Source organism: Diabrotica virgifera, chromosome 5 (genome assembly GCF_917563875.1).
Source record: "Diabrotica virgifera virgifera chromosome 5, PGI_DIABVI_V3a".
Lineage (NCBI taxonomy): Eukaryota > Metazoa > Arthropoda > Insecta > Coleoptera > Chrysomelidae > Diabrotica > Diabrotica virgifera.
This window is the reverse complement of record NC_065447.1, coordinates 49,620,027-49,634,553: the sequence shown is the minus strand read 5'-3', so window position 1 is coordinate 49,634,553 and position 14,527 is coordinate 49,620,027. Positions and strand designations below refer to the sequence as shown.

At 31.6% G+C, this 14,527-nt stretch overlaps 1 protein-coding gene across 3 annotated transcripts in view; it reads left to right on the top strand.

Moving 5' to 3' along the window:
- Positions 1–14,527, top strand: part of LOC114341448 (uncharacterized) — a 148,751-nt gene that overhangs the window by 115,152 nt on the left and 19,072 nt on the right. For all 3 annotated transcript variants that reach the window (XR_007698444.1, XM_050652482.1, XM_050652481.1), the window contains one exon: positions 6,314–6,652. Coding sequence is in view for 2 of the 3 variants with exons in the window: in XM_050652482.1 (XP_050508439.1) it covers positions 6,314–6,652 (339 nt within the window). In the remaining variant the exon portion in view is untranslated. The remainder of the gene's footprint in view (positions 1–6,313; positions 6,653–14,527) is intronic.

Below are 14,527 nucleotides of genomic sequence, written 5' to 3'. Positions count from 1 at the left end.
ATTTGTAAGGCACTCACTAATACGCTAAATAAATCATCGTCGATAATACTGAGCAGATTGAATTATCTGAGCGGTATAAAACGATAGCAAAAAAAGCCGGTAAAATGCGGCCTTTTTACGAATAGCGGGAGCGTCGATAGATTAGAGATGATTCTCGTTAGGAAGCTTTTGACGATCTGCCCCGGCGAGGGGTTCAAATGCGAGTCTCAACAATAACCTGGAGTTTCCAGAAAGGTTACATAAATACTACTTGAATTTTAAGTAATCAGTAGTACAGGGGCGTAACTAATTATTTTAGTGAGCCGTGTATAATATATTTATTGTACACCTATTTTAAATAAACTTGATTTGTCTTAGTAATGCAACCTAGTTTTCGTTTTTGGAGGCTTTTATGAAAACTGTTCATTGTTCTTATTTCTCAAGGATTTTGTTAGTTCTCTTCTTATCCTGCAAACTATCCCAAACGTATAAATCCCTGGCTATACAGGCTATTCTCTTGCTGTCCATTCTCGTCACATACTGATTCCACTCTCGTCTTCTCTGTCTTCCCACCATACTATATCTTGTATGTTACAGAGATCTCTTGTTCTGTCGTTCGGTATTGCCTCTCAGTGTTTTCCCAGTTATTGACCTCGACAGTCTCATTTCTGATGTTTAAAGTATCCTCTTGGTTTCTACTGTGTCACGTCTTGTTTCTATCGCGTACGTCATGATCGGTCTTACACATGATTTGTATATGCTTACTTTCCCTTCCAGCATCATATCTTTGTTTCTCCGGTCCAGATTACATCCCTCGGTCCCTCAGACATCCTGACACGTAATTGGCTTTATTTGCTTGCTTTCGGACGCTCTCTTTAACATCTCCATAACTACATATTTCGACTCCCAGATATTCGAATCTCGAGACTTGTTCAATTAGTTCGTTGTTAATTACTAATTTGCATCTTATGGGTTCCCTTGACACTACCAGGGATTTTGTCTTAGCTGTTGATATTTTCATGTTGTAGTTCTTTGCCACTGTATTGAAAGTTTGTGCCATTCGCTGTAGGTTATCCTCGTTATCAGAGATTAAGATTGCGTCGTCAGCATAACAGAGGATTTTTATTAATTTGTTTTTCTGCCATCTGATATCCTTTTCCAGTACCTTTAATGTATTCTATAATTTTGTCCATTACTAAATTAAAAAGCAATGGGCTCAAGCTATCCCCTTGTCTGATTCCCGAGTTGATTTCTACTTCCGATGTTAGTTCATTCTCGACTTTTATTCTGGTTTTGTTCTTCGTATTAATGTCTTTAATTATCCTTACCTTCTTGTTGGGCTGATTTTTTCCTTTAGCAATCTTAGCACATCTTCCAATCTTACACATTCGAAGGCCTTAGTCAAATCTATAAAGCACATAAACGTAGGTTTATTATATTCCAGTGCTTTTTCAGCAATTTGTCTGGCTATGAATATGGCGTCTATTGTGGACCTATTTTTCCGAAAACCTTGTTGCTCACTGTAATGGCAAGTATTTTTGTTAAAAGTTTAAGAGTTGTGCTCAGCAAGGTGGATGGTTAAAAGTTGCTAGGGTCTTTGCCGTTTCCTCTCTTGTGTATAGTTATTATTATAACTACTCGTCCTCCACTGGTCTGGTACACGCTGGCTACATATTATTTCTTGAAAGAGAATCTCTATGTTTTCGATTAAGGTTTCTCCTCCGTATTTTAGAAGTTCATTTGGTATCCCATCGGGTCTTGGGGCTTTTAATCTCCAAATTATTATTAAATTATCTTATTTTAGTACCAATTAAGATTGAAATTTCATACCTGAAAGAATATGTTTATCGTTTTATTTATAGTTTTTTTCCTTTAATTATTTCGCATGGTAAGAATAAAAAAAATACTCTAATAAACAGGTATTCGTGAGGAATGACCACTTCATTTTATTTTTCTCTACATCTCTCTCAATACCAAATACACTTTAGTTCCCATTTGCTAAAAAGTATTTTCCATAAATAACTAAAAATAACGTTATTCTTGGAATTTAACCCGGTACCGGTTACGGAAAAGTACGAGAGGTACTTCTACCTGTGTCAAACAAACAGTGAATCATCCAAAAATATTTTGCTGTTCATGTCTACAATAATGTGTATTGGTATTGTTTGTATTAAATGCTCGTTAATTAAATAAAACCAAATTATGGAAAATTCCAGTGAACAATATGCATTGAATTCGTTTTTGTGAATTTTATTACTCTAGATCAGTTTTTAAGTAACACAGTAAAGTGAGAAGAATTTGAAACTTTTTTTCCTGGTAAGAAATTATATATTGTTATTTATGTCATACCAATTTATTATTGCGTGTTTATTGCTATTATAGCTCGACAAAATAATAAGAACTGCTATTTTCACCTCACGCACAAATTAGAAAATGTCGGAAAAATAAATTTTATTTTTCCATAAAAAAGTTATTGAATTTTACTATTATTTCGTAAGAAATATTTAAATTTTAATATAATATATATTATATAAATATATAATATTGATTATAAAGGGCCTAGCCGGGTAAGATGATGAAAAGTGCCCATAACTCGATTGGAATTCCATATAGATCACCGTTTAGCATCTATAGTGAAACTAACTTTCTGAAATTTTTAGCCCCCTAGGTGGTCACGTGACCCACCTAGAGCCTAATTAGGGTTTTTATGTTGTTATTTTTTATGTTTTTATTTTTTATCTCGGCCGCATCGAGAACTAGCGAAAAACTTTAAATAAAAAAGTTGTAAGATTTAAAAAGTTCTGTCCGAAAAAAATTTTTAGCGGGAAATTTAAATTTTAGAACCTTTTTAAAATTTTAAATGGGTATAAAAAAATAACTAAGACATTCGTTGTCACGAAAAAAATATATAACGTGTATTTTTGCATAATGTTTTTTTCACCCTGAATTTTTTCAAATTTTTAAAATTGGTGAAACGCACTTTTAAAAATAAAAAACCGCATTTTTTTGGTTTTTTTTTCCTTTTTTGATACAATTTTATACATATTTTTCAAAAAAGGTAACACCGTCACTAGAGTAGGTAAAAAACTGAAAAATAATTGGGGTTTGCTTAATAAAAATTTTTTGTAACACCATCCATTTTCAACATAAGGGCGTTGAAGAAAACAAAATTTTACACATTTTTTACGATTTTGCCTGAACTACTGGCAACATTGTAATACAATTTGACGAGTTTTAAGAGGTAGTTGTTGTGCATTTTTTGACATACAATAAGAATTTTATATTTATCATTGGCGCGCATAGGGGTAATGGTCTGAACTTTTTAAAGAAAAAAGATAGTACGCCACTGGCATATTTCAAATTAGCAATCGTTTTTGAATTTTTCGTTCAATTTGTGACAAAAAATCTATCCTCCTATTCTTTCATACGACGCGCCATTTTTATTCAAAAATAAAACATCTTAACCCTTACAAAGTATTCGAACTTCTATGAAATAAAATACTACTATTAGTAATTTCTACATCTAATAATAATAGTTAATATTAAACTAATTCGAATACTTAAGAAGCGTTAAGATATTTTATTTTTTGCAGCAAAACGGCGCCTCGTATGAAAAAATGAGAAGATAGTTTTTTTAGTCTTGGTTATTTTTTTATACTCATTTAAAATTTTAAAATCGTTCTAAAATTTAAATTTCAATTTCAATTTAAATTTAAATTAAATTAAAAGTTCTAAAATTAAAAACAAAATTTTTTTCGGACAGAATTTTTTAAATCTTACAACTTTTTTATTTAAATTTTTTGTTAGTTCTCAATGCAGCTGAGATAAAAAATAAAAACATAAAACCCTAATTAGGCTGTAGGTGGGTCACGTGACCACCTAGGGGCTAAAAATTTCAGAAAGTTAGTTTTACTACATATGCTAAACGGTGACCTATATGGAATTCGAATCGAGTTGGGGGCACTTTTCATCATCTTACCCCGCTAGGCCCTTTATTCTCCAAATGTGTTTATTTGAATTAAAATATGAAGTTACTTTTTAAGACGTTTGTACACTTTCTGAATAAATGGTTTTAAAATAAATTTTGAAACAAATTTTTCTCTATTTTATACATAGAAGAATTTTCTAAGTCCGTGTGCTAAGTATGTGTGATTTTGTCCTGGGGGTGAGTCTCACCCCTTATCGGGGGGTGAGACAATATACGTTCAATATAAATCCAGAAATGGATAAAATGACTAATAGTTCTAAGCAAGTTTTGCTCTATAGCATTTTTTCTCTAAGTTAATACTTTTCGAGTTATTTGCCAGTAAATATGTTCATTTTTCAACAAAAAAAAAAGAATGTGTGTGTACTTTGTACGCACGTAAGAAGTTATACTTCTATTATATGATTTCAACGAAATCAATATACTGTAAACAGTTTATTTATATTTTATTTAAATATTAAACTAATTTTAATACTTACTACTTTCCAAAAATTTTTAATAAAACAATACGAAAAATTAAAAAATAAAAGAATAAAACACACGCAAACACATTGAAAAATGAAACCAAAGAAATTATTTCTGAATAATTGTTGAGAAAATCTTAACTAAATACGTATTTTTCTGAAAAAAAAAATATAATAAATATACTTACAATCATAAAATGTATAAAAAAAAATAAAAATTTGCATTGGGAATTGAACCTGCGTCTATCAGGTTTAGATTATTTTGAACTCACCCCACGCAGAATTTAACTACTGAGACATGTGAATGAAATACCTAGATAGATATACCTAGCAACTAAACGTAAATTTTTTTTTTGACAGTTGCTTATTCTGTTAGTTTAATCAAATAAGTTTGATTCTTGTGGAATTAAAATACGACAAAATATAGACTAAAAAAGCAATATACTTACAATCATAATTTTAAGATAGAGATTTTTGTTGGTAATCAAATTATGTAAATCAAAGCATTACCTACTAGCTAGGTAGGTACATTTTCCAAATAGATATTTACCTAATTTTTAATTTTTTATTACAATACTGAAACATTTACAATAAGGTACGTACCTGTTGCTTTTAAAAACTATTTAAAAAGTCACTATAATTATGAACTTGCTTTTTGTCACTGTCCTCACAACAATAAAAACTAATACACACAACATTTTGTTTATCCAGAATCTCCATTTGCACAATTATTGACAGATGATTTTAACACCCAATCAGATCCCTCATAACGTTTCATGCCATACTGTCGGTGTGCGCATGCGCCCCGCAAAATAAAAATTTACCTTCGTGCCTAAAGAAGTATAACTTCAAAAAAACACGTTTTTAAACCGTTTTTGGCAAATAACTCAAAAAGTAAGTATGCATTTCATCGAAAAAAACATTGATAGCAAAAATATAGCTTCTGAAAAAGGAAAAAAAGGGTGTATGCATGAACTCTCTAGACCAAGCAGAAGCAAAGTTGTAGCTAATGAAAAATAGGTTTATATCCGTCAAAAAGTGTTTAAAAAAATAATTAGTTTTGTTTTTTAAAAAAGTTTCTAGCATCAAAAGAAACAAGTTACGCTCAAAAATAAAGTTAGTTTCTTTTTTTTTTTCAAAAAAACTGGGGAAAATCACCCCCTAATTAGTGTCTTAAATCAAATTAATCATTACCACTTCACAAGTTACTTATGTATTATTTATATGATCTGTAAGTTACATCGGTTCAAAGGGTTTATTTTTTAAAAAATTTGGTTTTAAGTTAATTTTTTTGCAGTACTCTCGCAAAATACTAAACTAGCAAAATTAAAGAACTTTTAAGATCTACAATATTTATTTTTCCTATATCTTTTTCCTCGTAAACTGTATAAGAAACAAACATCGTCACTTTTTCTTTAAAAAATTAGTCGTACTTCGTCTTGATAATGAAATAACATTTTTCTGTTTTCCCTTGAAATAAATATATGAATATCATCCATCCATAAATATATGAATATCATCTCCATTTAAAAAGATCCTTACTTGTTAAAACGTGTATCTCTTATCTCATATCATAATAACTACAGCTGATAATACAATTATAACATACCAGATAAAAAAATGGTATAAATAGAGTTTGTTGTTTGTTAGAAGACATATATTAAAGAGTATAATTTATGTTGTCAAAGAAAAATAATAAATTAAATTGTTTATAGATCAAATTAAAATATAACTATCATTAGATGCGTATGCAGATTTATTAATTATTTCCTGAAAGTCATAAACTCACAACAATTTGCAAATTTTGTTGTAAGTGATCTCATGTATGTTTTTATTAATAATACTCTTCTACAACACTATTTTGACAAAACGTATATTTTTTCAGAATAAAATGAGCGTCAATGAAATGCCACAGTCTTCCACAAACAACGATGATCACTTAGAAAATCCTCAGCACCACTGTGCCTGCCCTGACCTCACTACAGCCAACGCGACAACCACTGCTTTGAACAAGGATAACTCTTCAGCTTGCCCTACAAACCTCATCCAACGCCCTGAAAGCATGCTCAGCGAAGTTGTGTGGAAATACGAAGAAAAATCGTGCGAGAAATGTCATGGAAATAACATGGCATGGAGTAATAATGATTGGTCTTCTAGTAATAAGGGGCAGGTCGATTCTGATTGGGCTGAAAATGGATTAAGAAGTATCTGGAGTGGAGGAGAGGTAAATATTGATTTTTTTTTTACTATAAATAAAAGCTTTGACAAGAAATTTAATAAGCTTGTTTAAGGGACCTTCGTCGTGTGTCAATTTAAAAAACTGTTTATTTTGGAATTTTTTGTATGATTTTTATTGTATATCAGAATCCAAATACTAGTGGTTAATTTAAAAAAAATTCCTTTGGAAATAAACAAAAATTATCTATTGGGTGTTTCAACTCCAGTTTTCAAAATTTGTTAAAATTCTATGTATGCATTTTTGAAGTTATACTTTTTTAGACACGAGGGTGAATTTTTTACATTCCCTGGCGCATGCGCACACCGACAGTTTGGTATTAGTCGCTACATCTTTATGTAGCGCAAATAAGGTGTGCGTGAAAAGAATATATTATTAGTGTTTTTAGTAAATATATTTATTATAATTTTTGTGTCTTTGGATTTGTCTTCCTCGGGAATAAGATATTTTATAATAATAGTAAGTATAAAGTAGTAAGTAAAAATTAGTTTAATCTTCAAATAAAATACAAATAACCTGTTAAAAGTATATTTATTTCGTTGAAATCATATAATAGAAGTATAACTCTTCGTAACTCTTACGTAGTAACTTTCTGACCATAGTCCCATGACATGTATAATGTTCAATAGAGCAAATGATAGGAATTTTACCTATTTTATAGTTGTAGATATATTTGTAATGTAGTCGCAGTAAAGTTTTATGATCAATGTTAGGTTATACCGAATTTCTTAATGTCTGATAGCACATATTTATCTATATTCTAGTGATCCTAACAATTTATATTCCTATTATAGTAAACTTTTACGTTTATAGTTGATAAAAATTCATTCTGTTGCATATCTTCTTCGCTGAAATGACCTGAAATATCGGAAAACTCTAGAAAATACTATTGGTACTGTAGTCCCATCTATCTAGAATAAAATCCATATTTTCTGTTTAGTCTAGCTTCTTCTTCTTTTGGCATCACAACCCTGGATCAGTCTTTGCCTGTCTGATTATATTTTTCCATTCAGGCTCTTCTTAATTACCTTACATTCATAGTTTTCAGGTTGTCTTCCATGTCATCCAACCTTCTCATTCTGGGTCTCCCTTTTTTTACATTAGTTATGTTGTCCAACTTTTTGAAATGAGCATTTGGTCAATTTTATTGACTTCGTTGGTTCCTGCCATTTTCCACATTCCTTTACGATTATCTTTTCTCTGGGGGTTAGTACTGTCAACTACACAATTATTTGCTGCTGGGAATTGTGCAATCATAAAGTACGATTCCGACGACTGCAAACAGCAGTTACTGTTGTTACCATGACAGACGTCATTACTTTGCACTATTAATTTGTATAATTATTACCAACTGCCGTTCTGTCAAACAGCAGTTGCAGTCGGATGTCGGAATCAGTTTCATACAAATTAATAGTGCAAAGTAGTGACGTCTGTCACGGCGACACTGCAGTAGACGTCTGCAGTTGTTTTCTGAATCGTACCTTTAGATCCATTTTGACTGGTTTAACACTAGAAAGTCGTAGGGGCCGATTTGGCCCCTGTTGCGAATTCAAGTTGTTGTAGTTTTTTTATTTGAGGCAATAATAATTTCATATTTTATGACTTAATATTTTGGTACAAAGCCTTATTTAACATAATAAAATATTGTTTATTAAATATATTAAATGGTTTTTCTAACAAATCTACCACAGAAGTCTGAAGGGGCCAAATTGGCCCTGTGTAAGTTATTATCGTTTTCTCGGAAATTCGACAAATCTTTCTTTCAAATTCCTGTCGGATGGGTAAAATTATTTTTATTTGTGTTTTTTTTTTTGTTTATTGCAAGTGGTTACCGTTACTCTGGTACTGATCATCTACGCAATATACAGGGTGTCCCGGAAAATAGTGCGTTCCTTCAAGGTATGGGCTAAGTGCACCATTTAGAGCAAAAAAATCTAATAAATTTTTTTTGTTAAGTCAACCGTTTTCAAAAAAATAATTTATTAATTTTAATGCATTTGATTAATGTCCACAGAAAAGCAAATACAGCCGGCAGCGCTGCGTTCCTTCTGTGCTAAAATAATTTTACTGTAACTCAACTATCATGAATCATCGATCATAGGCATAATATACATTGATAAAATACTGATAACAGTAATAGAAAAGCAGCATAATATTTGTGTTTATTAAATATCTAATAAATAAGGTTTGTATAGTGTTTTAACTTACATAAAAATTTTTTATTACAATAAAGCTACGTCTTCAAGAAGCATCGATAGAACATGTTGCAAACATTTGAGTACCTGCATTTCTCCATTCAATCTTCTGGGAAGTTCGAATGGTTCAATTAGATGATTATAAAAAATATTCCCAGCCCACAAATTCATACTTTTGTCAACCACGAAAGTTAAACACACCATTCGTAAAAATAAACTTTATCTGCACATAACACTTTACACAGAAATTCGGGTTCTCTGAAGATCTTATTTTACTTGGAGGTAAATAGCCTTGCTGTAAATCTTGCACTAAACGTAATTAACATAATATCATGATACTCGCTATCGAAATCATGACAATATCACAACAATAGGATGTACCTATTCTGGGGTTACAGGTGATTATGATATGACTGTTTGTGTTTACAATTTGTATATTTTTATCTAAGCTGTGTCAAAATAAATAAAACTGCCGTGTTGCCAAATGTAAATTTTAGTAAAATACATTATTTTAATTTTTTGGGGCAACAGATGACTTTAGAAAAAAAATTTATAAGAAAGTTTTCTTTTAAATGGTGCATTCTACCCACACCTTTAAGGAACGCACTATTTTCCGGGACACCCTGTAGATACAATTGTTGGTGAACACGTTGTTTTGCGGGATAATGGAAAATCGACTGGGAAAGGGCAAACATGTTACGACAGATAACTACTTCACTTCGTTAAAATTGGCCAAGTTATTGCAAAAGAAATCAACAAGTCTTGTGGGTACTTGAATCGCAACAGAAAAAAAGATTTTCTAAGCATAAAGTGTGAAAATAGAGAATTGTATGTTACAACATACAATATATGTTGACATACATGTATGAAAAAATAACACTTAACTACTGAATACCAAGGAAAGGGTGACAAAATGTGATGTTGTTGAGTTCGATACATCAATCAGTGGATGTTGCTGTCTATAGAAAAAAACTTCCTCAAACAGTAAATTTTTATAAACAAACCAAATATGGGGTTGGTGTAGAGAACCAAATGGCGCTTCTTTATACTACAAAAGTTGCTTCAAGACGATGGCATATTCACGTGTTTTATAATACTCTTGACTTAGGAGCAAAAACTGCATGAATTATTACTCTAATCGCGTTGTTTTCGACTCCTAGCTTGGTTGACCATGGTCAGTGACGTCAGACCAATAGAAGCACGTTCAAGCGCCTCCTAAGAAATTTGAATTTCATAGCATTTTCAAAGCCTCTTAATAAAGATATGGGTTAAAAATATTTGTTTTTTTTGCATGCAAGCGTTTTAAGATCATGTTACCTTATGTTTTTTAATATAATTTTAATATTTAAAAATTTATGCAAGTTCCCTATTGTTGGTGAACACGATGTTTTGTCGATAATGGAAAATCAACTGGGAAAGGGCAAACATGTTACGACAGATAACTACTTCACTTCGTTAAAATTGACCAAGTTATTGCAAAAGAAATGAACAAGTCTTGTGGGTACTTTATTTTTATTTTCTAAGCATAAAGTGTGAAAATAGAGAATTGTATGTTACCCTTATATTCCAGAGCGATAAAAAAAAATAACACTTAGGTACTGAATACCAAGGAAAGAGTGACAAAATGTGATGTTGTTGAGTTCGATACATCAATCAGTGGATGTTGCTGTCTATAGAAAAAAAACTTTATAAACAAACCAAATATGGGGTTGGTGTAAAGGACCAGATGGCTCTTCTTTATACTACAAAAGTTGCTTCAAGACGATGACATATTCACGTATTTTATAATACTCTTGACTTAGGAGCAATAACTGCATGGATTATTTATAAAGAAGTAACTGAAAGTAGACTCAGTCTTCGCAAGTTTATTCGTCAGCTGTGTGAAGAATTATGGGCTCTATACTTTGCCTCCCGAAATCTGGTACTACACCCAGCAACACCGGTTCTACCAACAGAAAACGAAAAAAAAATGTCAATTTAAAATATTTTGTAAATGAAATCATACTTCCAATCAGTGCCAGGGCTGTAACAAGGCAATGTGTGGCAAATGTCAAAAACTGCAGATTGTATGGTATCCCAAATGTTCTTAAGAGTTTTTGTCGATTTAAGAAGTTGGGGCCAAAATGATCCCTTCAGGCTTTCTTGGTAGGTATGCTAAGCCAGACTTTCTAGTGTTAAGTATGCAAACTATGTCTCAAATATATTTACGCTAAAAGTTTTCCCAGCTTAGTATTAAAATCGTCTAATGTTATAACAGCATCGTGTCTTTAGATTTTATCACTTACTTCCTGTAGTTTTCCATAGAAACTTTCAACCTATTCTTCATTAACCTGTTCTGTCGATACATATACATTAACCATTGTCACGTTATGCAGGTTACCTTTGAGTCTTATGATATAAAATCCGTCTGATATTGGTGTAAATACGATAATATTGATTTTCGCGGTCCTTTGGTTACTATATACCATATTTCTCTCTCATCTTGTTTGATTTCGTTTTCGGATTAGTATAATGAGCATTTATTTTTATGAATTTCTCCCTGACTCTTCCATATTTTAACTCCGTATTTTCCAAGTTCTTCTGCCAAACTTCGTAGATCCTGCAATCCTGCCTTTAAGAGGGTTCGCACATTGCAGGTTCCAAATTTGAAATTCATCATGCCCATTTTTCTTTGCTGAGTTCGTCGTTGTGAGCAGTGGCGGCTCGTAGTAATTTAAAAAGGATGTTCAATTAAGGAATGTAATTATAGAAACGGTGAATAAGGGCCGCGGGCAATTGCGACACAGGCGGAAAATTATTGGGGGCCTTGCACTTTTTTGTCTAAATTTGATATTATTTATTACGGTTGTTCCTATATAAATAAAACATAAAAGAAACATACATTAAATCAAAGCGAATACACAATTTAAACCCTAAAAATAATATAAAAATGTCTGGGATTTTTGTGTTCAATTCTGGCCCACTGTATATTCTTGGATTTAGTCTTTCTGATAACTTGTCATGTCCCCTCAAAGCTGTTTCGAATACGCCACAAAATGTTTCACAATCGAAAAGACGGGACAAAATGTAACGATTCTTTTTAACTTGGTCGTTAAAGTCTTTTATTGATTTTCGATAGCCAGAATCTAATAATTGGCGAACAATCCATCCAATATCTGAGAGTTGCAATTCATTTTTTAAATAATGAATTTGGAAAGATAGAAAGAAAGATAAATTCCGAACACCTTCGAAGAAATAGTTTCATTGTTCGAAAACTCTAAACATGGAAAACAAAACAAAGAATGTAGTTTATCACACTCACACAACCACGAAGTTTTTTTATATTGTTCAACTTTAAAACAGCGTTTAAACTTTTTGTTTCTTGCGATTTTCAAAACTATTTGCATTTTCTTTTATAAACTCTACTGAATAAGGCTCCCATCATAAAACCGTTTACTAATATTGTATTTAAGATTTAAACGATTTAACTAAATCCCACAACAGAAAATACATACCAAACTGTGAACCGAAACCATTGATTATAAATATTCCTCTAGATAGCTCACCTCTTGGTAACCGAAAGACGTATCAACAACTAGATGGCGCTACTCGAAAACCGTATCGAGATTTCTCATTCCCTCTCTGACTTGCGAGGAGGTAGGAGTAGTGTCAGGGCCGAACTTACCCTATAGGTGTATAGTTATAGCAAAATTAAAAAAAAGGACTCACATTTTAGATAAAATGGCCTCTGTAACGCATAAGTGTGTTTACGCGGGATGTTTTGAAAGAAACGATGGAACAAATAATAATATATCTTTCTTTAAATTTCCCCTGAAAGACGTATAGTCCCATTCTTTCACGGTTTTTGGTCTAAATTTTAAAGAACCGCTTGGATTGACATGAAATTTGGCATACGTATAGCTTACATGTCAAAGAGAAAAAGTGATATTGTGCCGATGTGTGCTTTTTCCCTGGGGGTGACTTTCACCCCCTCTTTTGGGTGAAAGGATATATGTCCAAAATAAGTCCGGAAATGGGTAAACTGACTAATTTTAAGTAACTTTTGTTCTATAGAGCTTTATTATTCTATTAGTTCTATTAGAGAATTATGACAGGTGATAAATAGCAGTCTGATTTTTGCATGAGAGTTTAATCTCTGTTCGGAGAGTTTAAGTCTGTTCTGTCGGACAAAATAAATGTGCCGTTTTCGTGGTCTGACCGTTCCAAATTTTTAAGCTGTTCCACAATTAAAACTGCCCCTGTTCCAGTGTTCCCATATATCAAAGTTTGTCCGACTAGACACCCTTAAGCTATTAACAAATTTTCAGCTTGCTATTAATCAACTTTTTTTTCATACGCGGGATCCAGACCTGTAAGTATTTTGTCGAAAAAAACGTTCTTAGCAAAAATATAGCCTATAAAAAAGTAAAAAAAAATGTTGTACGCGTTAGGTCTCTGGATCTCGTAGAACTAGAGTTATAGCCAATGAAAAATAGATTCATATTCACCAAATTTCAAATAGAATATTTCGACGAGAAATATCCAGAAAATTAAGCACTTTTTTGGGAAAACCCATTATAACTTTTTTAAAGTGTTTAAAAAAAGCTTTATTTTTGTTTTTACAAAAAGTTTCTAACATTAAATTTCAGCAAGTTACGCTCAAAATAAAGTTGGTCCCTTGTGTTTTTGCAAAAAAAAATCGGGAAGACCACCCCCTAATTAGCAACTTAAATGAAATTAATGTCACCGCTCCAAAAATTATTTTACTTATGTTGTGTTTATATGATCTGTAAAGTAAAATTTTTAAAAATTTAAATTTTGAAAAATATGCTTTTTTCAAAATAACTTAAAAATTGTTAGAGATACCAAAAATCTCGAAAAACAAAAATAGTCAGATTTGCTTTTCTGAATATCATGTATTTTTTTGTTTTACTGTTAGACAAAAATTGATTAAGATTTGGTGTTTCTAAATTTGCATACATTCGTGATCAGTGACTCGTTCAACCCCTTTTAACTACAGCCCTTTCAATAATAAGGACTTTGAACCGATGAAACTTACAGATCATATAAACAATATATACACAGGTTAAGAAACTTGTGAAGTCGTAACGATTAAGTTCATTTAAGATGCTAATTAGGGGGTGATTTTCTCGATTTTTTTACCAAAACCAAAAGGGACTAACTTTATTTTGAGCGTAACTTGTTTAATTTTGATGCTAGAATTTTTTTTTATAAAGCAAAAATGAAGATTTTTAAACACTTTAAATAAGTTGTAATGAGTTTTCCCCGAAATATGCTTCATTTTTGGTTATTTCACGTTAAAATATTCCATTTGGAATTTGACGAATATGAACCTATTTTTCATTAGCCATAACTCTGCTTCTACTAGGTGTAGAGACGTGATATATACACCATTTTTTTTTAAATTTTTTACAGGCTATATTTTTGCTAAGAATGTTTTTTCGACAAAATACTTACTATTTGAGTTATTTGCGAAAAACCGTCTAAAAGCGTGCGATTATTTTGTTGAAAAAATGAACATAGTCACTGCCAAATAACTCGAAAAGTATTGACTTAGTGAAAAAACTCTATAGAACAAAAGTTACTTAAAATTAGCCAGTTTATCCATTTCCTGACTTTCTTTGGACGAATATTTTTCACCCATAAGAGGGGGGTGAAAACCACCCCC